Here is a 27431-nt window from a genome sequence, read left to right as displayed (position 1 = left end):
AACAGATCGGTTTATATTAACTAGTTTGCACAAAAGCTTTCAACAAAGTTCATTGTTCATCTTATTATCTACCCATTAAAATGTGCAACTATGCCCTAATCGGCGTAGAATGCTGGAGAATTTGAGGGCATCTGGAAATAAAAGGTCACCTACAAGCACCCTACACATTTGCATTTGAATCCTATGTTTTGACTCATTGCTTCTTGCCTGGATAAACTTCAGGTAAAAAATTTAAATGAAGTTATTACAAACATCAGGAGGCATTTCTAAAAACCCAGCTGAAATCAAAACGTGTAATAATTAAGGAGCAGCACTGCTTTACAACTTGGAGAAATGTGAGACAGGCGTGGATGAGAAGCAGGGGGCACACACAGCATTCTCGGTAATGTGCAGGCAGCAGGGTCTGGTGGCTGATGTTGCAGGCAAGGCAGTGAAACCAGAACCCAAAGCCAGGCCGCGTCCATACAGGGGAAATGTTTGAAAAAACAAAACAAAACAAAACAGAGGAAGCACTCCTGTGGGTTTCTGGCCTGCTGCCTTCTTCCACACATGGCATTCTGGGGACTGGAACAGCATATCTGTGTCTCTCTGGAAATGCTTCAGCTTAGTCCAAGAGTTTGGATGAAAGGAAGGATTAATGACGAGAGATGTGACTCCATGCTGCTGCTGAAAGGGTTCTTGTCCTTGACCATGGCCACCCACTCTTCAACCACAGTGGTGCTAACATTCACACACCACACACCAGCAATGTCTTTTTCACCTCAGCACATATTTGGGGTGAAATGTGGATTTGGGGTGCATGGAAATGAAGTGACCCCACAATCGCTTCTCCAAGGGTAAAAAGAAGGGAAACCAGAGGATCTTCCTTCTCAGCAGCCCCTGGTTGCTGCTGTCAACAGCAGGTATTTGTGAACGATGGATGAAAAGACAAAGTTGGCAAAGTGGATTGAGATACAGAGATCTTCAAACAATGTCCATGGGAAGCACCTGCGTGGCTGCTGCATCCCAACACTGGTGCTCACCCTCAACAAGATGAGCTGCATGAGTGAGGCCAGGAAACATTCCTGTGTGGAAACTGTGTGTAAGGCCAAAGGAAAACTGAAAACAGAACGAGAAGGAGGGCTTTACTGGGGAAGAGAGCAGGAAAGTACCTGAAGATGGAGAGAAGTATAAGCATGAAGAGTCCAGGATGGAGGGAGCTTCACTTCTGTCACACCAAGAGCCACATTCTGTAACTCCTTGCTGCCCAAATAACGGGCAGCAGACACAGAGCAAGATGACTCTTCAGACAGGAACTATTGGGAGCAATGTTCAGGAGGGGAATACAAACCAGAAGCATTCCAGGAGGGCAGTAAGAACCAGAGAAGGCCAGAAACTTAATGTTTTGTTTTAATAACCCCAAACACAAAAGCCTTGGCAACTTTTAATTTCAACATGTTGTGTACTGTGCATCATTTTCCACTTTTCCCTTCTTTCCCCCTAACTTTTCCTTGCTGTGCTTTAAGCATTTGTACAATGTATTATTATTTTTTCTTTTAAGAGGAAATGTTTCAATTAATTGTACTCAAACTCTGTCTCCTTTTTTCTCCCCTGTGCCCTTCCCACCTGTAGTTCCCTCCTTGTGCTGCTGGCTCACAATTACATTTTCATGTGGAAGAGAGATTGGGCCTTTTGGGACAGGTGATGTGGGTGGTGTTGCCTTACCAGCACAGGCTAATGGGTGAGGATGACATTAAGAAAAAAAAAATACGAACCTTAACCACCGGCATTCAGAAAGGAAAAAGACCTCAGACACCAGCAGCATGGATACACACACTTTCTCTTCCAAAAACAGCTCATCACAATAGAATGAACACTTCCAAAATTCAGTTATGGACTTGGCCAGGAATATCCTAAGATGTGGGCTTGGGTGAGCGCTCTTCCTTCCCACCTGCACTAAGGAGTCCTGCTGCCTTTCTTGTCAAGGAAGAGCTTCACAGACTCCTTATGAAACTGCATGCATATCACAAAATGGCAGCTTCTGACTAGTCGAGCTACTCTGTGGTTACCCCCAACCTGTGCGGTTGGTTTCACAGCTGGTGAAAAAGCAACCTGCTTTGCACAAAACCTGACTCTGGGGATGGGTGAGAACCAGCCCTGCTCTGCTGCCGACAAACTGGAAGAACAGCGCGGGGAGGTGTGTGGGAGAGGGGACTGTCGTGATGGTGGCCTCACTGGTGCCTGGTGTGGGGCTCCTCCCGCAAGGCCGGCACTGCTGCTTTTAATCTGTTTACAGGTCTCTTTGTAGAAAACCTTGCTGGCCACACAGAATGCTGTATGACGCAGAGAAGGATCCTAACCAAGTCTTCAGATCAGAGCAAACACTCCTCCAAAGGGCCTCAGCTCCTTTCAAATGGGTCACTCCTGTTTCCAGATCAGTGCCTCCATGATTTCATTTGTTTATCATGCTGTGCAGCCACACGTATTTGAAGCAGTGAGGAAGGCATGGTACAAAGGAAAGGTCTGCTGTTTCTGTCTCTTATTAATGCTGAAAATGCTCTCCAGTCTGCTTGTTACCCCGCAGATAAACTTGGAGAGGACAAGAGCAGAACTGCCCTTACCGAGGCCCCTGCCCACTGCCACTTTCTCAGCACCTGCATCTCAGTTTAGGCACTCCTAAACCTCAGTTTTAGGAGCTGAGCATGTGGCCCTGTCCCAGAGAAGCACAGTTTGAGTTGCTCCTCTGAGGTGAGGACACGAAGGTGTCAAGATTTGATGGAGTCAGCTCTGACACAAAGCTAAAAACTTTGGGAGATGTAAGGAGGAGAGGGGAATCAGCAGGGAAGTAAGGCCCTGAAGAGGAAGGCAAGGAGAAGCTCCAGCTCAGCTGCTACCTCTTCAACGTCTGGGAAAGAAACAATCTTCTCAGGAGACATATTCATAAGCAAAACCTCAAGGACTCCATCTGAGAATGCAAAAACTTTTCCTCCTGCATGAAAGAAACCACTACATACTTGTAGCCAAGATCACTTTTTTTTCCTTCTAACTGTTGCAAGAAAAGCGTTTTGATGAAGCTTGCTTACAATTCCAGCTGAAGGTTTCAGTCAGCCCAGTCAGAACAGTCCACTTCATCTTTTACAGGTGGCAAGAATGAGAAGTAAACTGCTTTCCTGTATACACAAACACAACTGTCCAGGGAGACACTGAACATGGAAAGTTTCAGATAAAAGAGCAGATACAGATCAAGGCGGGGAGGCTGCTGGTTTGATTCTGTTTTCCTGTGTATGTCTTTCCCCTGGAACTAAGGTGGAATAGAGCATAGCTGGAGATGCTGAGGTGTTATTAGATAAAACAGGGTGCTGTAGTGGAAACAATTTTGTGACTTTAAAGCAAGTGTTTATTGGCAGACATTCCTGACATCCCCATAGAAGCGTCAGAAAGCCTGTCACATAAATAATGCTCAAAAGCAGAGCAGACAGAGCACTGGAAATAAATGTTGGACAAGCAATTGGCATTACCAGTCAGATGCGCTGACAACTTGCTATTTTCCCTTACTATTTCACATTAACCGAAATAACCTCAGATTATTATTTTTTTTGTCTTATTTTACAATAGACACAGCCACCACTAGGTGGAAGCAGCCCAGTAAGTTTGGCACTTTTTATGAACTGGTCACACAGTGCTGCTCCTACTTAAATCCACAACTTGGAGAACATCTTTTTAACCTGCAGAGTCAACCTGCAAAAACGTGGGGGCTACCTTTGTCCATTTTTATTGTAAACACACATTTTGCCACCTTTACTACGTCGCATTACATCACACACAAGGTTAAATACTTAAACAGCCCACGGTTGAGGGAGCTTCAACTGTTGTGCGCATGAGTCTTGAAATAAAAGCATTAAAAGACAGATGACTTCTCAAAAAAGTGTAGGGAATTTGTGTACACCTTTGGGAAAAGGATCAATTCTGGAAAAGCAGACAGTTAAAACTGCAACTAAAACTCTGGAGAAGAGACGTACAGCATCATGCTGTTTGCCTTTGACACAACCTATGGTCGCCTCCAAGACCTTCAAGTGAACAGTTCAAGTCACCAACACAAACAAAAGCACTCAGCACTAGTTCTGACTGCACCTAGCAGGTGGAAATCTGCACTGAACTGGGGGGAAAAAGCCCAGAGACCTTCAGTTCACAGTGAATTCTCCTGTCTATCAGGAAGAGGGTTTTATGCAGAGCTGGTAATACATTTGAGTCATACATCATCTCCTCAGTATCTTCAACACAACTGCTCTGCCATTCAGACCAACTTCAGCGTCTCCTCTCTATTTGCCACTCGCTCCTTTGCCAAGCAACTCTCGCCTTGCCATAAGCTATGGTTCTGGAGTGGCTGTTAAACTTTGCCTGACACTGAAACTGCAGTTTCAAGCCCTTTGTCCTCTAGGAAACAGCGACAAATGTAGTTCAGAGGTACAGACAGCTATGACAGTTTGGAAAAACAACAAGTCCTCCACTATAACCAGGGCTCACATGATTTCTGGAGAGATCACAGAGTGGCAGATTTCTAGAGCAAAGATGAATTCTGCTTAAGCACTAATCAGAAAATTCACTGTTGAGCATACTTTGTAAGTATTTGCCTAGTTAACAGAGAATAGTTGTTTTTGACTCTCCCACATCAAGAGCAGACCTCTCTAAGAAAAGGACCTTTTCTTGTTAAGTAGCTTTATGTGCTGTATAACAGATAATCCATTACTTCATTCCCATCCCAACATCTCTCCTCCATCAGTGGGATTTGGTTGCAAGAAAGGAGGCTTCAGAAAGCCCTATGGAAGGGAGGGCAGGGCTGCTTTAATGCAATGCAAGTGGACGACTCATTGAGTTGCTCCACAGGGCAGCTGCAGCAGCCTGCCCCGCTCTGAGCCCCACAGGCTGCCCCTCTTGCATAAGATGTTTCGGGCCCTGTTGTCAGGCTGCTCCCTTCTGTTTCATGAAGGAAGGACACGCACAAACTCCATCACTCACACAGATTCCCTGTCTTCAACTCCTATTCAAAACCACCATCCTGTTTTTTGTTTTGTTTTAAAACAAGACCAAAAGAAGCCCTCTATAAACCTGTACCCAGTGACACCCTATTGAATTGTGCTTCCTGTCTTACACCTCATCTTAAAGCTTTCCTCTCTGCCTCATTTAGTGCTGACCAAACACCACCCAAGCATCTCCCTTTCAGCACACAGCGCATGACCCACTTGCAGATACAGCTCCCGTAAGCCCAAATCATGCCACTTGCCCACCTTTTAAAGCCAGCACAAGGTGAGCAATGCCCCCCTTTCCAACTGAGCCGCAGTTTCAAATTATAATGTACTTCCACTGATTTTGAAATCCATTTTTCTTGCGCAATGGAGTGAGACCGCATGTCCAAAGATGCTGAATGATTCTGGCCTGTGATTAAACACCAGCTGGCGAAGCTTGTTAAGAACACTAAGCCATGCAATGAAGTGCTCATGGTAATGCTACCAGCATAGGAGCTTTCTGAAGCTCCTTCCTTTCTGAAGCTGCTGTCTGAAGAAAATAAGTGTTTGATGGTAAGGCCAATTTCAGCAGCATCCATCCAGTTCTCCCAGGAGATGCTGCCAGCTCCATGACCCTGCTGCATCAACGCACTCTTTCAAGGTCACACCATGAGCTGGATCTGAGAACTGATCTCAGGACTGCTGGTCCCTCCCCTTGCCCTTTTCATTTTTTTTGGACAGCTAGGTCAGTTACAGACGTGGGGATGAACAGCTGGGAACAGGTTGAGCCAGTATGGCTGAGACGTGCTTTGTGTTATCCAACCGTGGCCCAAGGCTCTGTCTGCCAGGGGCAGGATGAACCACTCTGACCAGCCCAGCACTGGCTGCACAAGAGCTAAAAACAACATTTACCTTCCATCGGTATCCTGCACATCCTATGTGTCATGCTCACACTTGGCTTTAGAAACCCTTTCGTCCTCACCTCATCAATCAGCTGAGCTGCCTTAGCATCCCTCTGACTACAGTTTTCAGCAGATCCCATTAGGGCATTTTTACTTCACCCTGCTGCAAAGATCACAGAGGTGAACACTTTCAGAGCCCTTTCTGAAGACGTTTGTTCTGCTAGGGGATCATGTTATAACATGAGTCTTCCCCTCTCATGCTGCAACCATCTGTTGCCTGCAAAGGCCGAACCAGCTCACGTGACACCCCGGGTAACGTGCTCCAGCCCGGCAGAGTTACAGGCTGTTAGCGTGGTAACGAGACAGCTTCGTCCTTCATGGCAGGCGAGAGCAAATCACGTTGCAACATGTCTCTAGCATGGCAGATTTTACTGCCAGACTAGTACTGAGACCTGTGTGACTGCATCTGAATCACTGCAACACAACCTGCCGATTACAAGGGAAGAAAGGATGAGAGGCTGTGAAGACAGCAGACATTTCCAAACAAAGGTCTTGCTGCTTTTAGATTTGCTGTTTCAGTGGCTCTTCCATGTCACCTAATCAGTGACAAAAATCTGCCCTTTCTCTCCTGGAGGTATCTCTTTTGTACAAGAGCTTCTCAGGCAAGGGAAACGTACCAATCCACTGAGCTTCCTTCCTGCATCTATCCCATTTGGTCAGCAAAGGCAAACACTGAACTACTGCACTCACCCACAGTTTGATGCCAGTTCGCCCCTTTTTGCTAAGTGCCACTCACCTGCCTACAGCAAAGTTGTGTGATCTGACAGTCAATTTCCTTTGCTGAAAAACTCCCAAAATTGAGCGTGCAAGAAAATGACAGGTGAACATCAGCACAGACAAATTTAAGGTAAAAAAAAAACTCTGGAAAAAAATCACCTAAAGCAAACCTTCCATATGCTGTAAGTAGTACTGGCGTTCATGAAAGAGGAGCCGCTGCATACAGCTCTCCAGGACCACTGCCTTGCCCTGCATCAGCAGCCAATATAAAGCCAAGAAACACTGCGTACTGCAAACAAGGGTGTTGAGTGAAAAACAAAGAGCATCCCTTTGCTGCTGTGTACAGGCCTGGTGTGCCCTCATTACAGGTTGTGCGTGCAGTTCTGGCCTCAGCACTGCAAGGACATAGCTGGGCTGCAGAAGACTCAAAGTGAACCTAATCCAAGAAATGGGATGACACCAGAAGGGCTGAGGACCCTCATTTTTGGAGGAGAAGGGGTGATTATGATTGAGGTCTGCAAGCAGAGAGAGCAAACACAGAACTGCAATTCACCAAATCCTGCAATGCTGGAATGAAGGGAGGCTCTCTGAAACTAGCAGGGGATCAGCTTAAAACGGATTTAAAAAATATTTCTTTACACAGCAGGTAGTGAACTTCTGGAGCTTGACGCCACGTGAGGCTGGAGACAGACAGCATCAGCAGGTTCAGAAAGCAACTGAAGAGACTGAGAGACAGCTGGTCCATGATCAGGTTCTAAAGGGAGCAGGCAGCGACATGCCCTCTAACGTGCAGCCCTAATGCAGCAGTGCGGGATGCTGGCAGTGTAAGAGAAACAGACTGCAGGAAGTGGCCTGGCCCACAAGCTCACCCCAAGCAGCAGATCCTACCAATACCATTGGAAACAGTGTTTAGCTGCATGAGCCAATGTTCTAACACAGCAGGGCATCGGGAGTTGGACTTGATGATCCTGCTGGGTCCCTTCCAACTTGGGATATTCTATAATTCTGTTTCTTTCACCTTTATGCTTTGCTTTTCTGCAATGCTCAGCCCAACTAGCACAACTTGATCTGTCTATTCCATTTGAAAAGTGCTGTGCTGCTGTGAGATCCAGCATCCCTTTTCTTAGTCCGGGGGATAAATCTATTTCTCTCCAGAGATGAGATGGCAGAATCTGTACAAATTCTATTAGATTTGGTATGGCTGGCTGTTTTTTTTTTTTGTTTGCTTTTTCCTCCTTTAATGCTTTCACTCTCCCTTTCATTCTCAGGTCACTCTGTCAGTAATCTCTGAGACCAGCCTGTCAGAACCAAATCTGTTTCAGTGGAAAAGAACCCTAATTTCCCTAGTCAAAGGTGACTTACTACAACATCCTTGTTGCAAGCTCCTCTACAAGATGTTATCTGGAGATACATCTGTTTGAATTTGACAAAACTTCCATCAAAGCCACTGGGCACTTGATCCCATAGACTTCAGTTGTATAAAGTTCTATGTAAGGTCCAATTAATTCCCCGCAGGAGAAAGTTTTTCATCTCTGTAATTCATTTTAACGACTAAAAGAAGGGAAAAGGCCACATACAAGAAGAGCAGGAAGCCGGGCTCATGCACTGGAATGAGGAAAGTGGCTTCACAAGATGTCTCTGTGATGGAGGAGGAGATTACAAATCAAAGGAGACCACAGCTCCTGTCACACCTTCTCCCTCACATCCAAACCCCCTGCACACACACACACACACACACACTCATAATGCCCCAGACTCACAGCCTTTCGCTGATCCCATACTGTGGGTACTTCCCTCACTTTCATCTGCCACAACTTGGTTCAGTTCTAATTAACACCTCAACCTGAACGAGGGACTCCCTGCATCTCGCAGATACGTTTCACTTCAGTTATTTCTTTCTCTTCACTGTGTCAACGCAACATTTTAGAAGCATCAAGGCACTGATTTTTGTAGGCTTTCAAGTTACTCACTTTTTCTTTTTAGATGCCTGCTAAATCAACCAGAAATTTATGGCTACAAATACCACTTTCTGCACTTTTATTTGGCTTCTTTCACAATGCAAATACAAAACAGAACTTCAAAGTTGAGCAGAAATCTTTTTGCTTCACGATAGCCTAATTCTTTTCACATTTCTTTTCAAGCATGCAATGACAGGATTAGCTGGGGATTAATTGCTTGAAACTCAACCTGCATCTCAGGTCACAATTTTCTCATATCTTCAGATTTTAAAGCTTTTCTATCAACCAAACATTTGTCATACAGACCAGTATCTACAACAGATAAGATCTTCCCACACAAACATCCTATTTGGAGGTCTCAAAACTCAAACAAAAATCCTGCTTACTGTGCAAACTCCAATTTCCCCACCCCAAGTTACAGTCCCATTCCCAATAGAAACTGGACTGCTTTACACAAATGCCATCTTTTAATATAATTTTTATATAATTTATGTAATTCAAACGAGCAGTGTTCCTTGCTTCCCATATTGTCCCTCAGATGCACCTGCTCTTCAGATAAAACATGCTTACTCACTGGAGGGTCACCCAGGCAGTTATGGTTTAAACACAATTTTATTTATTTATTTCCATATCAATGATCATGGCTTGGATTAAAATACATCTGCAGCTGTGTATTGACTCAGAACTGACTGCAAAGCTCAGTTAGCAGCACAGCACGACTAGTTGAGGCTGCACGTTTCATGGAAGCCAGTCATTTGAACAGACTCTTTTGCAATAAAAGATCATCTAAGCAAGCATAGTACATCAAAAGAGCATTGCTTAATTAATGTATCTCCTGCCACTGTTGTAGCAGTTGAAGCACATTATTTTCGTGGTGAGGACCAACTCTGCAAAGTAAAGATGTCTACAGTTCCACTCAAGTCATACAAGCAAGGAATAAAACCCCTTCCAGCCCTTTTTTACAACTTGCATCTACCTATCTATAATCTGTATCAAATCCACCCAGGTTCACAGGTTAGGCATAACTGTATTCTACTAACTAATTAATTTCTGTTGTTTAGAGATATCTTCCCATTTCCGTGATATTCTGAATGCTTGACAAGCAGCAGCTCATCTGCAAAAAATAAAACAAAAAAACCACGTACACACACACACACACACACACACAACACAACTAACCCCCCAAAAAACCAAATCACACATATAGAAAAAACAAAACCACAAAAGAACGACCATTGCCACTGCATCTCATCTTTTACAAGCAGTAATGCTGGGACAAATATGATCTGGTAGTATCTCTCCGAGAACACCCTCCAGTGATTCTCTGCAAACACATCTAGGTTATCTGTACTAATGGCCACAGACCATTATTTTCATTTTGTATAGAACCCCGTTTGATTCATGTACCATAAAGGGAGAAAAATTAACTGCATCATCTGCAGGGCACATCTCCTTTGCTGCTCTGAGAATGAAAAAAGTCAAGAGCTGGAGAGAAGAGCAGGAAAGAAAGGTAAACTGAGTTGAACACAGAAGAGAAAATTAAATAAGACAACATCAAGAGAAAGAAAGTATGAAAAGCAAGTGTTCAAGCATGTTCAAACAAAACACAGGTACAGTGCTGAACGCTGTTTAAAAGCAAGCTGTGCCAAATTCCCAGAGCCCCACTTGTGAGCTTTGCATTACAATAAAAAGCAATGAAGAAGATGTATACTTCCCAGGGAAATGCTTCTGAAGTGAAAAACACACAGCAGTGTTGAGGCAAGACTGAGCAGCACGAATGCTTTTATCAGAGGCTTTTGGCTGTGTGAAGGATATGGGTTGCTCATAGCATGTGCATTTGTGCCCTTTCACAAAAAAAAACAAAAATAATCTTGACACTACACAGAAGAAGGTCTTCACGCTGAAATGCTATTGAACATGAAAGATATGCTTGCAAAAATCTTTTCACGGCTGTGAACAGACAGAGGTTTAAAACTGGTAGTATCTATACCATTTAAATGCTCAAAATGAAGTACCTTTTCTTCAGTCAGACACATTTTTCCATGTGCAATTTCCATACAAGTGGATGGAAAAGAGCTAGTTGCACCACTTTGCTCAAGTGAGTGTGCTACTCTTCTGACAGCAATGTACTACAGTGATCTGGGAGCATGGTCAGCTTCACTGCCATGATTCTATGAAACCTTCCTTGGGAAGCCTAATCTAGCATCTGATTTAGTGCCTGGCAACCCTGCCCATGGCAGGGGATCTGGAACTAGATGATCTTGGAGGTCCTTTCCACTCCAAGCCATTCCCTGATTCACTACAGACCAGATTCCCAACGCAGACAGTTTGGAAGCAGAACACTCTTCTCATTCACGTGGGCTTATCTTGGCCTCTTCCTGGTCTAAACTTCCTCTGTCCTCCCATCTTACCTTTCCCTTTCCTCTCCTGTAAGCTGTACGTACATTGCTGTCAGAGTGGAGCTGCTGTGGACTCTCAGCTGAGAAACAGAGAACCAGTGTCACCTGAAAGGAGATGATCCAAGGCCCAAACCTGATGAGGCGTGATTCTCCAGCACCAACTCTCCCTCCATACTGCTTTGATCATGATTAGAAAGGGCTCTCAGTATGAGCAATGCCAGAGTGCAGCACCCTGAATCTCATCAGTGCCACTACTGTGGCCATCACCAAAGTCCTAGACCTGCACTGAGGACACAACCTACCTCCTGCTGCAGTGGCTTGTTTTCCCCGTGGGGACAGCAGTGCAGGCCTTCTAAAGGATGGCATCCCCTCCCAAGCCCAGCAACGGCAGGGGAGACAGGTTTTATCAGAAGTGCATTTTCCTGTCTTCATTAAGGGTTTACAGCAGTACTGCTACCTTGGAAGCCTGCCATCAATAAGCAGGTCAACCCCCTCAGTCTGGGCAAAGCCTCTCTGTATTGTTTTCTGTCTCATGAAAAGTTCCTCAGGAACTATATATTATTTTTGGAGAGCAGGGTGTTAGAAAACAATTGAAATGAATAAAGAGCTCTCCTTCACCGCTGAAAGCAAACTGTACGCTTAATAAGATGATAGAATTTGGGCTGTGCACCCAGCAAACAATAGCCTCACTGTTGCACGGATACCTTCAAGTTACGTCCTCACGTCACCCAAAGCAAACTGTAAGAGGGACTGCTCTGCAACTCAGATTCCCTTCGAACCTCTCAGCTAACTCTTTACCTCTTCGGGGTTCCACTTTAGTATCGAAATGGATCTGGTGCTCCATGAACCCTTCATTCTTTAAAAATAAATAAATCAATCTCTTATCTCTTATGAGGCTGCACTCAATTCCCAGAAATTTCTTACAGATCTTCCTGGCTTTTACTCTTTACATCAGGAGTTGAGACTGCATAATGAGGAGAATGATATTAACAACTATCACTGACTTAAAAGTGAGCAAAGGAAGCAGAGTTTCTTCCTTTCCAACTCCAAGCAGGGTAAGAACCTACTAATTATTACAGTGTGAGTGGAAAAAGGAGTTCACTTTAGATTGACGCAGCGATCAATGAAGTCCTTCCTTCACAATGAAGAATGAAGAAGAACTTCAAACTCAGAATAAATCTCGCCCCTCAGTTCCTCCTTTGGTTTACCCCAGGTTTGAGGCTACTTGCAGAGTGGCACGAAATTAAAGGTTCCATATGTAACTGCATGCCTCAGGGCATGAGCCCACCTTTAGTTGTTTAACATAAGAAACATTTCCTAGAGGGAAACTACTGCTACATAATGCTAAGATGCTATTTCTCACATCCTCCTTCTTTCTGTCAAACAAAAGCCATCACAAGAAAAAAAAATGCTAAATGCTACATTATTTTCTTTCACTGACACAGTTTTACACTTATTTGCTCTTATTGTTATGGCATATTTTTATCATTACTGAAGTTGACAAACAGTCCCCAAACAAACCATGTAAGGCAGAACGAAATATTCAACACATGTTCACTGTCAAGATGAGACAGAAATAATAGAAAACCTGGAACTAAATTCTTTTTCCATGCATGCTAAGTTAATGCCACTGAAGTCAAATGGGCAGCTTAATTTGCCCTCTTGATACTCAAAGCCACAGAGATTACTCCATTACTAAATAAATTAACACCACCACAATGCAACAGCAAAGCTGAAGCTTTACAGGGAAAAAAAAAAAAAAGAAGAAAGATTTGGACATCAGAGGGAAGATGAGAAAGGAAGATTCCAGCATGGGGAGACTTTGCCTTCAGGTGCCTTCAGCGAGGAAAATACTCAGGTACTACAATCCAGTTGAAGGACAAGGCACTCTTACCTGTGTGAGTGAGCATGTGCCGCTGTAGGGAACTTGCCCACGAAAAGGCTCGAGGACAGTAAGGACAGGAGATTTTTTGCGGGCAGTCTGAGTAAGGGTTCCTCTTCCCCCTCAGCAGCTTATCTTCAGCAGTTTCCTTCTCATCCTCACTTGTTCCATTTTGGCCGCTTTCTTCCTTGAAATTGTCAGTGGACTGTAGAAACGGGCTAAATTTATTAGTGTCTGTGGTAGCCAGCATCTTCTCTATGCTGGCAAACTCCCCGCTTGACTCCAGATCCACACCGCTGCTCAGTTTAGGTTTGTTTTTTGTTCCTTTCTTTCTACCCCTTTTCTTAGTCAACCCAGTGTCAGCAATGGGAGACGGCTCGGGATCACAGGCCTGAGTCAGGTCACTGGGAAGGCTGGAGTCTCTCGGAATGGCGGTCACGATTGTCATTTTTGCTTTGGCATTCCCTGATTTGTCGCACCCAGTGGAGCTGCTCGCTGCCTTGGGACTGGCATCTGCAGCCTCCGTTTTCAGCAAAGCAGGAGCAGAAGACACAGATGAAATGATCTGTGCAATGGAAGCCAGCGGTGGCAGCTCTTTAGTTACTGGAGGCTTTGGCAAGAGAGGTTGCGGTGATGGTTTAGGCCTCAAGGGTCTCAGCAAGGCAGAATTGCCAAGGAGAGCTGGGGAAATGATTGGGACAGTCAAATGCAACGAACCCTTCAGTGGCTGGGGATGTGCAACAGCCCTGTTTTTCTCTGAGTTCCCATTGGCACCAAAGCCCAGAGGACACTGCTGACAGTTATAGGCATTATCAATGATGACAGAAGAAGCCAGCTCTTGATTCCTGGTCTCACCTGGGATATCGTTGTCCCTCTTCAGGACTTTGGGGATGGATAGATCAATGGGCTCCATGGAACAGTCATAGAAGGACAAGGGAGAAGAGACAAACAGGTTCTCCTGCTTCACTTGCACAGCACTCAGGTTTTTGCTCTTCTGAGAGAAATCCAATGGCTCATCAAAATCCATCGGGAAGTTGCCCGTATGTTCAAGTTTGATGGGAACATGAGATGGTGTCCCAAGCAAGAAACCATTCTGTGGCTCTAGGAAAGACGCGATGGGCTTGCAGTCCATGTAAGTGCTGTCTTCCAATAAAGGAGCATCTGCGTGGCTCTCCTGAGCACTGCAGTCCACCACAAGGATGTAATTCTCAATCTCCCTTTCCTGAACATGCAAGTGCTGCTTCAGGATATGGTGAATGCAGTTCCTCTTGGCTGAAAAGGCTGTGCCACACTCCTTGCACTCAAATGGCTTCTTCTTCTGGCAGCCACTGTGCGTCCTCATGTGGATGCGGAGGGCCCGATAATGCTTCAGATCCTCGCCACACATCTTGCACACAGTGTCTGGGGAACAGAAGGCATCCACCATCTCTGCGGCATTGCTGGTGACATACTCAATGTTCTTCTCTATATCCTTCCTGGTCACTTTGAGGTGCTTCTTTCGCAGGTGCCTCTCGCAGTTGGCTTTAACTGTGAATGGGTAGTGGCAGATTTTACAAATGTAAGGCCTCTCCCCGCTGTGTGTCCGCAGGTGCCGGATCAGCGCCGCCTTGTCAGCTGCAATGTAGTCACAGATGTTGCACTGGTATGGGGAAATACCCAAATGAGAACGGATATGAGCTCTCAGGACACCAGAGAAGGCAAACACCTGGTCACAGAAACGGCAGGGGTACAAGACTTTCCTCATTGTTGGGGCTTTCTTGTTTGCTGCCCCTGCAATGATGGCTTTGAGGTCCCCTTCTGTCACCTCTTGCTTGATCTTCGCTTCCATATTCAGAGGCAGGAAAGCTTCAATAATGCTTTCCTGCTCCAGTTGTGTCTTCATCTCGTGCTGAGTTAAAGGCTCTACTTTGGGTTGGAGAAGCAACTGCGAGGAAGGACTTGATTTGGCTCCTGGCTGCGAGAGGTGAGAGTTGGAGGAGGTCTCCACCGAGTTCTTGATCAGCCTCAGAGGAGGTGGTGGGAGGCTTGGGCTAATGCAGCCGGGGGAGGCTTGCTGGGCACTGATAAGAGGAGGAGGTGTAGAAGTTGCGACAACTGTTCGGGGCGTTACCAAAGGCTTTGGCTTCAATGGTGGCATATGCTTGAAAATGGACTGCACGGGGACAGAAGGTGCCTTAGAAAGTGGAGGAAGACTGACCTGAGGAGGAGCGGAAGAAGCCATCTTCAAGATCTGCTGAATGTCTGCCAACTCAATTGCAGATTCATTGGAGATGGGTTTTACCACAATACTGCTGTCAGGCTGGATGATAAAACCCTTCTGGAAAGGCTGCAGCGAGAGGAGCTTTATGTTCTCCTTTGTAGGTGGGAGGACTGAAAATGGCCCTCCCATAGAGGCAGCTTCCAGAGGGGAGAGGCTGAGCAGGCCAGTGCTGCCGGGTTCCTGAGGTAGGTTACTCTTCAGTGCTCTGAGCCGCATTTCTTGGGCATCGTCTTGTGTATCGTCCTCCTGCTTGACAGGTTTGATGTCTTTGGTGTACTGTAGGCCCAAGGATGCCATGAAGGCTTTCTGGTCTGGGTTCTCACTGGGTAGGGATGTGGACTGTAGCTTGTGCTTGTCTCTTCCCTGATCCATCACGTGAGTTTCTGTGTGCAGTTTGAGCGCTGAAAGCATGGGGAATGCCTTGTTACACGTCTCACAAATAAACCGATGGAATTCACTGATGCACCTTCGCAAATTTGTTTCACACCAGACCTGCAAGACATGCAAAAACATTTAGAATAGATAGCTCCAACCGGGAAAGCAATCACTTATTACTGCACAACTAAACCACCTTCACTCCCTCTTCTGCAGCAGAGAAGCCCTTCAGCCTCCTAAGTTGGTGTATCTAGATTAGGGGCTGACTCTCCAGAAGTTCTCTTCTGTAGAGGCAAATTTCTTCAGAGAGTTATTCAGGCTCTAAAATACTTTTCCACTCTAATCCTCCCTTCCAGAAACCTCTCTCTGTTCACTGACAAGACAGGAGCCTCAGAGGACTACCCAGCTAACTTCAGTAAGACGGGCAGTAAGACTACCTCCTTCAGCTCTTTTACTACAAAGAAACTACAAGGAAAAAAAAAAGCATCTAAGAAGGGTAAACAACAACGAAAACAACAAAAATATCATCCCTCAAAATCAAAGTAATAAAACGCAGAGGCAAAACCAGTCAGACTTTTGATTAGGGAGTCTGATTACATTTATTGTTCCAAGAAAAACAGCACACTCACAAACAGATTTTATACCTGAAAACAGTTGTGAATCCAAATACTATATTCAAGTATTTAAATGCTACCCAGGTAGCATTAGATGTGGAATTATTTGAGGAAGGCTGGGAAGGAGGGGCATGGATCTAACACTGTCAACATTTTTGTTTAAAATAATTTTATAGATCTTCACGCCTGAAACTCAAAAAGGCCAAGTGTTCTTTGGAAAAGGGAAAAAAAAAGCGGAAAGGGTTAGGGAAAGGGAGAAGGAGAATGAAAAATAGGAAAAGGAAGCGACTGAATCCTATGCAGACAGTGGTAATCTGGGCTCCACAAAATATTCCATGACTTGTCTCTGGCAGATCGAATCTTTCAATACATTCAGAAGATACACGCCGTATCAGAGGGTACCTCAAGCTCCTAAGAACAAAGCGTACCTGAGAAATGCGGGGGAACTTCCTACAGGAGAAGTCTGTGAATCCCAAGTCGTGGAAGCCTGCTGGAATTGAAGGGTTGTTCTGAATGAAAGGCTTTCCAGTGGGATCTCTGGGAAGCTGCTTATGGATAACTGCATTGTGGCGCAGTAAGCCCCGATGAGTACGAAAGGTAATACAACAGATGTCACACCTGGAAAGGAAAAGTATGAAATAAAAATGACTTATTGTCTGCTGCAAGCATAAGGACCAGCATTCTTCTCACATTAGGCCAGCCTCTTTCCCCTCACCTCATGATACTAAGAATCTGCTAAATGCAGAACAAAGTAATGGCATGTCAAAAATCTATCATCACAGAAAGGCCATTTCAATCACAGCCACTTTCTACCAGTTTCTGGTGGTAAAGTTCACCAGAAGTTCAAAGAATATAGCAAATGAATGTCACACGTGGGCAGGCAGGTAGTAGAAGCTGAGACTGCAGATTTCTGACAATGTTCCCATTGTCCAAGTACTTCAATGGCTTCACACAATTTTATTTTCCTGATTCTTTACTAGAAAGTGCTATTAAGATAATGACTTTAAAAAAATAAAAATAAAAACCATCAGCAGTAAGGAAAGGTTAGATCGGACCTACATAGCACACAGCTGCAAACGTACAGATAACACCTTTTTAACTACAGCTTAAGGCATGCTACTGCCCACCACTCAAACACCTGTGTATGAATTTTTCTCCAAATGTTTATACTGCACCGCTTTTCCATAAACTTCCACTGATTCTTCTCTAAGCTGTTATGAGAAATATACTTTCTTTAAAAGAAAAAAGACTGCTCCCTGGAGGGGAAAAGGTCAGGAGGAAGACCTGAAACAGGCTCAACACTTCTGACATTCTGACACTCATATACCTCCTTCACAGCCAGCGTGCCTTCTGAAAAATGCAGAAGCAACAACTCTTCTGATCCACAGCTTGGGGCTATGATTTGTTTTATTTCAGTTCTGCTCCCAAATTCGGGCAATCGTACATTTATGTACAGCAGACTAGCTTTAAGACAATCAAAGGTGGTAAGGAGTACACAGCAACATCTGGCCAACATGTCAACAACGTTATCACCTTTTAAGTATCTGCTGTTTGAGCTCTGCACTAGGACAGATTATACCCGCTCTGAATCCAACAAATGACACACAGTTTCACTCAAAATGGTTCCCTACGGTTACAGCTCCAGCTTGTAACCAAAACACAAGTTTTTCAGAAGCCACTAGCAGAGAATGTGAAGCAGACAGCTGTTGAGAGCACTATTTGCACTTGGAGTTCTTCACATCTCCCCATGCTGTCTTTGCCCTCCCATCGAGGAAAAGGACATGTGCCTACTCATTAAAAAAACATCCTGCAATTAGACATGACTTCTGTCAAAATCCTGAAACAACCCCCTCCCTGTCCTGTCACTAACAAACTCCCATTGTTGTTCTTATTATCACTACATAAACTTCCACAGACCTTTTTTATTCCCTGAAAATGAAGAGATAACCAAGTCACTCACAGAACAATTGGACTCACAGTCTCTGAGTGGTGAAAGAAACAAGTGTGAAGTATATGTACCACTGCCTGTGTTATCATGGTACCCAGAAGGCTGAGGCATAAATATTATGCACTGGAGGTTTAATCTGTTTTATCTCCCCTGTCAATTCACTTGCATCCTACCTTTATAATTATTGCCAGCATAGTGCTGGCATTCCATTAAATAGAGAACTGCAGCCATTTACAAAGCGAGTGTTTACTTAAAGAGATCTGCTAAATGTGACAACCGGCTCTGGTGGAGTGAGAGAATGCCGATGCAGAGCGCTCCTCCAGCATCAGGATTCGCGGCACGCTTCCAGCTCACTTGGCAGTACCTACCCGTGATGCATAGCTCTGGTGTTGGCTGAAAACAAAAACACTCAACCACCAAAACCACCGGGGGAAGGAGGGCATTACAGGCTTACAACAGTCACCTCCAGAACTTGCAAGATACTGGAACAAACGCTCTTTTAGAGGCGACGAAAAAGCCTGGTGTGAAAGCCAGCAGTGCTTCTGGCACACTCCTCCTGGTATCTCAGCACATGGACGGCAAGGGCTCGCAGGCCCAGCTGCTCTGTGAAGGCATGCAGATCCTCACCCTCTCCTCGGGTGCCCAGAGGCAGCTCTGGGAGTCCCCAGTGTGCCTGACCTCCCTGGGACCAGCAACAAAATTCAGTGGCTGTGTCTACTCCTGTTTGACAGGGCAGAGAAAGCTACTGCTGACAGGACCGCAAGGCCACGAAGACAGCCAGGGTCTGCTGCCATTCCCCTGGGATTTGGGCTAAGCAAGCCATAGAACCATAGCACGGTTTGGATTGGAAGGAATCTTAAAGCCCATTCAGTTCCAGCTCCCTGCCATGGGCTGGGCTGCCCCCCACCAGCTCAGGCTGCCCAGAGCCCCATCCAATCTGGCCTTGAGTGCCTCCAGGATTGGGGCACCACAGCTTCTCCTGGCAGCCTGTGCCACTGCCTCCTACGTCTCACATGCCTCACACTCCTCTACCCTCTCACATCCACCAGTTGTGTGACGGATTGATTCTAAGCACTAGTTTACTTGGGGCTCCTACCAAAAGCTGTGCTCGAAACAAAACCTTTCAGGGCAGAGACCCATGTGAAAGTCCTTCATGGTACACCTGTACCAACTGTTATGTCCCAGGAGAGTAAAAATCTGCAATGTAAAAATGGTGTTTTCATGCAAAAGAAACCTCCCTCCCTCCTCCCCTAAAACAAAACTAATAAAAGACATTATGCCCATTCTCTTTTTTATAATGCATAGAATTAAGCAATCTCCTGTGTTTTTCTCAAGCTATAACAAAAGCCTGGAAAAGGATTAAACTCTTTTACCATTTGGTCAAACCCAACTCCCATCTGAATAAAGAAACACCCAGATAAGTCAGGCCTGTCAGGGAATGTCAGTGCGCTGCCTCAGCTCAGCGCCTCCAGTGGGGCTGCAGCTTTCAAGACACAGCCCATTCACACACTTTTTTTCTCCTGTGTGTTATTAAGTTACCTTCCCGGCATCTCAATTACTAAGAGAACCCAGGCTTCTTGGGTTCGAATACAATGAGTGTAGCTGATACAGATATGGATATGCACCACCTCCAAGGAAAACTCAGGGCTATGGAGCTTCAATACTAGTTAAGGCAATCATTGCGTGGCACTGACTAACACGTGGTGATTTAAAATGGAGCGTGCTGCCATGTGAAAAAAGCATTAACTGACAATCTTGTTTTGTTGTTTTTTTTTTTTTTAAGGACATTGATTTGCCCGTTTTGACATCAGTACTATTTTCCATCTTTACGCAATGGCAATACTTACAATGCTTTTAAGTTCAGAAACACAGCAAGAAGCAAAAGAGAATCTCACATAATACAAACATCTTTTCATCTTACTTAAATTTCTTTCTAAAAATGTAATATTAATCTAGAAAGCCCAAAAAGACCAGCATATCAAGTGAGGCAGCTGAGCCATGTGGTAATACTTTGCTCGTGATGAGCTTAAAGACAAAACAAAGCAAACCCTCTCTCCTTGAAGTTTCACAAGTCTGTCCCAGCGTAGTGCCAAGTCAAACAGGGATGATGTGACTGCAAAGAGCAGAGATGGGAACAGATTCTGAGGAGAACAGGCAGAGCAATAGCTAAACACCTGAGCACAGATAAAAGCACTGTGCTTGCAAGGTAAGTTTCCAGATGTAGCAAATAAAAGCTGCTGTGTTATCGCATGATTGCTAGTCTTGGCTGCCGTTCTCCATTCTTCTGTAAATATGATTACAGAGAGAAGAAAGCCATTTGGTTCTAAAAAATTCATTGTAAGCAAAATTGGAAAAACTGCTGTTAGCAACTTTGACTGCTTTACACTGAGCTCCCTTCTCAGTAGTTCTGTATGTAATGCAGTCACTCATACCTGTCCAAAGCCAGTCCAGCACTAGAGCTCTGGCTTGCTGGCAGAGGTGTACAGAACAAGTGAGTGAGAAAACAAAACTGCTAAAACACAAAAGCAGAACCTTAATGTATCCATGCAATGACAGTACAAAGACCAGGCTGACCTCAGAGCTCAGTCCGCCGATCACACCAGGTGAGTTTAACTATTACTAAAGAGCTCTGAGGAGAAGGACCTGAGTGCCCTGGTGGACAACAAGGTGGCCATGATCCAGCAGTGTGCCCTTGTGGCCAAGAAGGCCAATGGTATCCTGGGCTTTATTAAATAGAGCGTGGCCAGCAGGTAGACAGAGGTAATCCTTCCCCTCGACTCTGCCCTGGTGAGGCCACATCTGGAGTATCGTGTCCAGTTCTGGGCTCCTCGGTCCAAGAAAGACAGGATATTTTTTTGAGAGAGTCCAGCAGAGGGCTACAAAGATGATGAGGGGTCTGGAGCATCTCCCCTATAAGGAAAGGCTGAGAGACCTGGGGCTGTTCAGCCTGGAGGAGAAGGATGAGAGAGGATCTCACCACATAAACACCTAACGTACAGGAGCCAAATGCATGAGACCAGGCTCTTTTCAGTGGTGTGCAGAGACAGGACCAGGATCAGCAGGCAAAAGCTGCAACACAGGAAGTTCCATACAAATATGAGAAAAAACTTCTTCGCTTTGAGGGCAACAGAGCACTGGAACAGGCTGCCCAGAGAGGCTGTCGAGTCTTTTCTAGAGGTATTCAAGACTCACTTTGATGTCTTCTTGTGTGACCTACTGTAGGGAACTTGCTTTAGCCAGGGGTAGGACTGGACGATCTCCATAGATCCCTTCCACCTCCTATGATTGTGTAACACTGCATCATTGCACTTACAAGATCTCTATCTAAAAACACAGCATTTTATATTAAAATGGCATTCTTGAAATCTGTAATGCTAGTTGGAACATAAAAGCATTTTAATATGCCTTAATAGGCATTCTTTTGTGCAGCTTGTTTAAGCGACAAGGCAGGATTTGCTACACTTATGACAAAAGGCACCTATGCAAGAAAAGTTTACAGTAGTGCTTGCTGCCTTGCATTACACTCCTTTCTCAGCCAGTTTCTATTTGACAGCAATAGAAATGATTACTTTTTTTTTTTTTAAAGAAAAGAAAAAATATTTTGAAAAGGAAATGAAGAGCCAAATTTTAAGCAAAATTAATTGGTGTTGATTTTGATTAAGGGTAATGCAGTCAAATCACAATGACTTTAATTTGATGCTTCTAAACTCTGTATTTCAGTAGTTAAGATTCAAAGGCCTCTTATTTATATGCCATTATTCTTACCAAGAAATTAAACAAGCATTAGTTGGAAAAGGGAAAATGGCATTTAGCATTCTTGTTCTCATACATTTGATGCCACGTAAGAGCAGACCAAAACCCAAAGTTTTCAGCCATGCAGCTCAGTAACGCTGTGCTGCACAAGTAAAACCCTTGTTAATTTCTGGGCATTAGCAAAAACAAAAAGGTACTTTCTTGTTCATTTTCTGGCCGTGCTCTTTAGCAACAGGCACAAACAGAAGCAAGGAAAAGAAAGCAAGGATGAAACATATCCTGAGACAGAATCCGTTAATACACGGTTAGGTTATTAAATCATCCAAGTCCTCCCACTTAAATCCCTAACACATAGCCTACATAGATTTCCACTCTTGTTGTTATTATTCTCCTTTCTGTCTCACATTAGCATGGGTCTCCTTAGGAGCAAAAAAATTCAATCCTAATCTAAAATCAGACCAGGCACCAGAGCAGGATGGGCACTTGCCTCCAGCTGACTTCTACCTGCTCCACTGATGGAAGCAGCTCCCTACCCTCAGCCCTGTTTGCGTATGAAAGACAAAAACAAGGAGATGGAGAAACAATCATTTTAAACAGAAGGACATTCATCCCCTCTGAAGTAAAACTAGCAAGTTGCAGGAGTACTCCCCTTCAGGAAAGGATTTCTCAATCTCTCTCTCACTTTGTTTGGGGCAAGGCAAAGGGAGGGAGATGACAGAGAGCAAATTGGTTTCTGCTCCTGTGCAACCCCACCCAAGACCAGATACTCATCTCTTTTTGGACGAAAAACCCTTTCTGGCCTCCACACCCGGGGCCCTGGGAAATAACATCCAACAGCTGCACTTATCTCCCCCACTTGCTGCAGATGAGTGATGGAAAAGCAGTACTGTGGGTGCTGCTCCTGCCTTCCCTGGGGATCCCTGCAGGTCCCCTGGCACCACACCCCAAGGGTTCTGTGGCTTTCTGATCTCCCCCTAATCGAGCACCTCCTCCTTCTGCCAGCATTAAACAGAGACAAACCTCGCAGGAGCCCAGTCTCTGCTGTAGCCAAGGCTGAAGATGCCCTAGCAAACCTTCTATTTATAGGGAGATGCACAATGCCATGTGCATTCCTGCAGCCATGCTTTGGTCCAGGCATGGAAAGTAGCATGGAGGGTTGATACAAGCCTCCACAAGGGTGCTGTTGTGCTTCAGGAACGTGTCAGTGAGTTGCAGAGCCAGCATCAGTCCTGGTGTGTTGGAACTCCTGCTGTCAGAGCACCTCGAGTGAAACTGACCAACACATGGCTCAATAGCACAAGCCATTCTTGGCACAAACCTCCACCTGCAGCTTTTCTTTTTTTACCTCCTTCATTTTTAAGCAATGAAAATCAGAAAACAGCTCACTTTTCCTAACATGTAATAAATGTAACATAATAAATAAATGTAATGAATTGCATGCACTAACAACAACTCAACAGTGTTTTAATATCTCAGCCCCAGTGGAAGAGGAGCTTACTCTGCCATTTGTTTCAACAGAATAAGCATATAACTGAGAATAAATAAAGGGAAATTGGAGATGGCCTACCCTTGCATAAAGTAGTTCATTTTTTCATCATGACTTTTCCATTTAATAAAGGTGAAAGCTTGGAAAACAAGAAGTGCCAAGAAAGTAGCTGGACAGAATCACAGGGTAAGAGCTGAGGATCAACATACAGAAGAATGAAGAGTGCACAAACAGGGCAGGTGTACTTGGAAAAAAGAAGCCTGCAGAGTGCAGTCTTTTGTAGCTACCAAAATTCCAGGCTGCGCAGCATACAGAATAAAAGTTGTCTGTACATACAAACTCAAATGAGTCTTCCGGTATTCTTTTTGGGGGAAAGAAAAGGAAAGTTCTTCCTGCCTGCTAACACATTTCTCAAAAACAAAAGAACAAAAAGACCTATGAATGCCTATCTAGTTTTCTTAAAAAAAAAAAAGAAAAGAAAAGAAAAAAAGAAATCACTGCCTTTCACCAAGTAACATAAGAAGAAACATATCTACAGGAACACACCTATCCTACAGCCATCTGCTGATGACAGAAGAGTACACAAATAGGTGCAGCCCAATCTGGATGGAACACACTTGCTCTTATCTGCATTCACAGGTAAACTATGCTCAGCATGCAGACGTGGCTGTTAACACAAGCAGCAGCAGCCAGTACTTTGACAGAGCGTGTGTATAAACATACCCTGGACACCAGGATCAGGCAGGCATGCTAATAACCCGCTCTGGCTCAGCCCTCTTTCCCTCCTGCATTCCCTTTTACGAGAAGCTTTTGGGCTTTGCATTTTACCCACTTTCTATTTCGGTACCTGAGCTAAGATATTCAGTGCCATGTGACACACCACACAGCTCTGCGTGAGAGCCTCACTCCCTGCGTCCATTCACTATCTGGTATTTTTACCTGCCTGCTCCTGACTCCCAGCCTTCTTACACAGTGAGCTCCCTCAGTGAGCTGACCACTTCTAGGATGGAGTTGATTTGTGCTGCTCTTCTGAGGATCTCTCTTTTTTCTCTTCTGATCTCTCTTTTCTGAACAGAAATTTCAGAAAGTACTTAAAATGCAGTTCTGGTTTGCTTTTGCAGGTCAGCACAGAGTCAGATGCTCAGCCCACTGATTTTACTTCCCTATTTTATTGGCTTAGTAAAAGATGCAATCCAGCTTTCTTGCATGTCCTCCCCTTTGCCTTATGGGCATTGAGAGCTGTATTGTACCACAGCACATTTTTGGTACCAGCATTTACCAGAGCTGGATTTCAGCGCTAGCAGCTGGCTCATGGAATTGCTCCTACACTGAACATACTACCAACTGTGATCAGGATTCAGTTCCCAGTTTGTATTAGCCAAACACCAAGCAAGAAGTCGAGCAATTGAGCACACAGAACAGGGGAGTCGGCCCAGCCAGCAATGCCGTACAACTAACTGACCCTTGTGCACCTCTGTCTTTGGCTGCAAGAAGTTTGGTGAAGGTACTCTGTCAGTACTTGGTAACTTTAGCAGATGACCCTAGAGCAATGACTAAGAAGGGAAGCATCAGGGCTAGAGCGTGCCAAAAGCAAAGGTCAAAAAGTACACAAGCATGCCTGTGCTGGAGGGCTTTCACTCTCTCCCCATACTCAACAGTTGTGTAGGATACAACAACCTCAGCATTAACCACCTGCACAGAAAGGAGACGAGTTTCCCATTTTGAAGCACTGAACAAGAAAGGAGGCTTGTCTATATGCACTCTAAAGGCTGTGACAGAGATATAAAAGTAGTACAACAGTTCACAATGCTACAAGAAGACTACTAGTTGCTTCTAGTAACAGCTATGTCAGCTGCTAGGAAGAAACCTACTCTCCCCACCACAAACCTGCAGTAGTGGCACATAAGCAATAAAAAATAGCATACAACATTTGCTTTTCAAACACATTCAGTCTTTTAATTTTGCAATGTCTATAACACCCTCTTCCTACAAAATGCTGACCATGTGTAGAAAGCAGCATGCTTCACAAAAATTAAGTCAGCAAAATTATTCCTTACTATATAAGGAGAGAAAGTAAATTCCTGAAGTTGCTTAAGTAGGCATTGGCAGAAACGGGAATGAAACTTAAGGGGCTTTTTCTGGTGTTGTTTTTTTTTCTTTTACATCCTGTACAATGTACTTTCACTCAATCACACCGCTGCTCTGCACACAACTTTCTCTTGCAGCAGTCTTTTCTACTGGTGGCAAGGACTGAAATAACCTCAGTACACTTAAAAATTAATTATTTTGTTTTCCTGGTTATTTTATCTCCTCAAAACCAATGTAGAGAACTGTTGTGATGGGCAACAAATGTAGTATTTTAAGTAGCTGGAATTTGACTTAGCTTAACATATATTGCTCAAGTGCATTAGCTGAAATGGCTAACACAGAGATGAAGGTCTAGGTACCCTGCAGCATCTCACTGCTCGACACCACGCACTGAAGAATGGCAGCGTGCTGGCAGAGGGGGAGTCTGGTGAGCCCACTGATTGAATCACAAACCGTGAAACAATTCTCCCATAGAGTCCAGGGGCTCATTCTTACAGCATTTAAACTGCACGCTTCCCTTGTGAATGAAGCCATGTAACACCAAGACACAACAGCAGCATTTCGTGCCTAGGAGCTTTTTCAGAAACACAAGCTCGGGTTACCCTGGCAAAACTGGAGGTGGATAACAACAAACACCAATGGTCAGGGTGTCCTGACATTTTTTCGTTCCAGGCACTGAGCATTTCTGTTGCTACGCCTTTTACTGATCTAGCTGTTCAAAACAACAGCTTTCTGTGGTGGTGTTCAACCTCTAACTCACCTGACTTTACAAGTTTCAGCCAAACTTGGCTAAGTTGATTTGAAGAACAAGGTAGAGTTAATGGCTTTTGGTTTTCTTTCTTTCTTTGGCTTCTTGGAAGTTTTACAAAAGCATATTGTCCTGGGGCAAAAGAACTGCTTTTGCTGTCCTAGTGAAAATACGCCTGTTACAAAGCTTCATATATTATATCACTGTTTGGACATGCACTGTAAAAGGTCAGAAAACTTCATCTAGCCTGAATCCATTCATGGACACAGGCATCTACAGGTACTGGCCTATAGGTCAGCTCAGGGCCTAAGGGAGACAGTGCATTTCACACCCTGTAACACCTATATATATATTTTTTTCCTCCTAACTACTCAGCTCCTATAAAACACACTTAGAAAAAACCCCAAATCCTGTAACTGAAAACAGTGACACGCTGAATCAAATGTGATCAAAAAGGGTACAGTGCACTCATAAAGATATTGGCTTTAACCATGTTTCAACCTGTACAAGCTACCCTTGCTGAGAACTAACGCTGAAACATGCCTCTATGAAAGGTGCTAGCTGCCATGTTATCATCACCTCCCTCCTCCTCTCCTCAGAAAGATGTAGGGCCACAAGAAGCAGAATAAACATCTCACTGCAGCTGGGAGAAAGGAGAAACTAAAAAGGCTCAGCTGCTGGTACACAGAGTACTGTAGAAAACCTCCTGGAGGAGAGGGAGAGAAAATGAAAAGGGTATGCTCTAGTTACAGAGAAACCCAACAGAGGAATTTCACAGTGCATGTACTTTTTAAAAAGCCACACTTTTTACTTTAAGTCCATTCCATTGTACTTGCCAAAGGAAAGAAGGGAAACCTCACAGAGCGCCTGGAGAGGCTTCTCCTCAGGAAATCCTCCCATCTCTTCAGCCTGGGCTGCTGCTGCTGCTCAGGGCTGCCTGTCAGGCAGTCTTTAGAAGCACGTTACCACGTCTGACAGCAAACCTCAGCCACAAAAGTTTCCAGAGGAGTTACCCTCCTCTGCGAGGTTTCTTATTTTCCCTATTGGCTGCACAGCGTTTCAGCACTCTGGTTAATTATATCAATGCTTAGATACAACTTCCCCCTCCCTCCCCCCCGCCCTAAAAAAAAGATGGTGTCTCAAGGCCCTGGCTGCAGGGAAATGGCTGCTGGCTTTAAATAATCCAGGTAGGGAGGCACGAGGAGGGGGAGGGGGGGGGGGCAGAAAGCACAGAGAATGCCCCCTCCCTTAGCTAATAG

The 27431-nt window shown here is 44.7% G+C and overlaps 1 protein-coding gene across 2 annotated transcripts in view; it reads right to left on the bottom strand.

Annotated features, from left to right (window-relative positions):
• Window positions 1-27431, bottom strand: part of RREB1 (ras responsive element binding protein 1) — a gene marked incomplete at both ends in the record, with an annotated part of 119271 nt that overhangs the window by 6279 nt on the left and 85561 nt on the right. For both annotated transcript variants that reach the window (XM_079533771.1, XM_079533770.1), the window contains 2 exons: window positions 12913-15652; window positions 16578-16767. In XM_079533771.1, the coding sequence (XP_079389897.1) occupies window positions 12913-15652; window positions 16578-16767 (2930 nt within the window). The remainder of the gene's footprint in view (window positions 1-12912; window positions 15653-16577; window positions 16768-27431) is intronic.

The sequence above is a fragment of the Tetrao urogallus genome (genome assembly GCF_951394365.1).
Source record: "Tetrao urogallus genome assembly, chromosome: 3".
Classification (NCBI taxonomy): domain Eukaryota; kingdom Metazoa; phylum Chordata; class Aves; order Galliformes; family Phasianidae; genus Tetrao; species Tetrao urogallus.
This window is presented reverse-complemented; position numbering and strand designations above follow the sequence as displayed.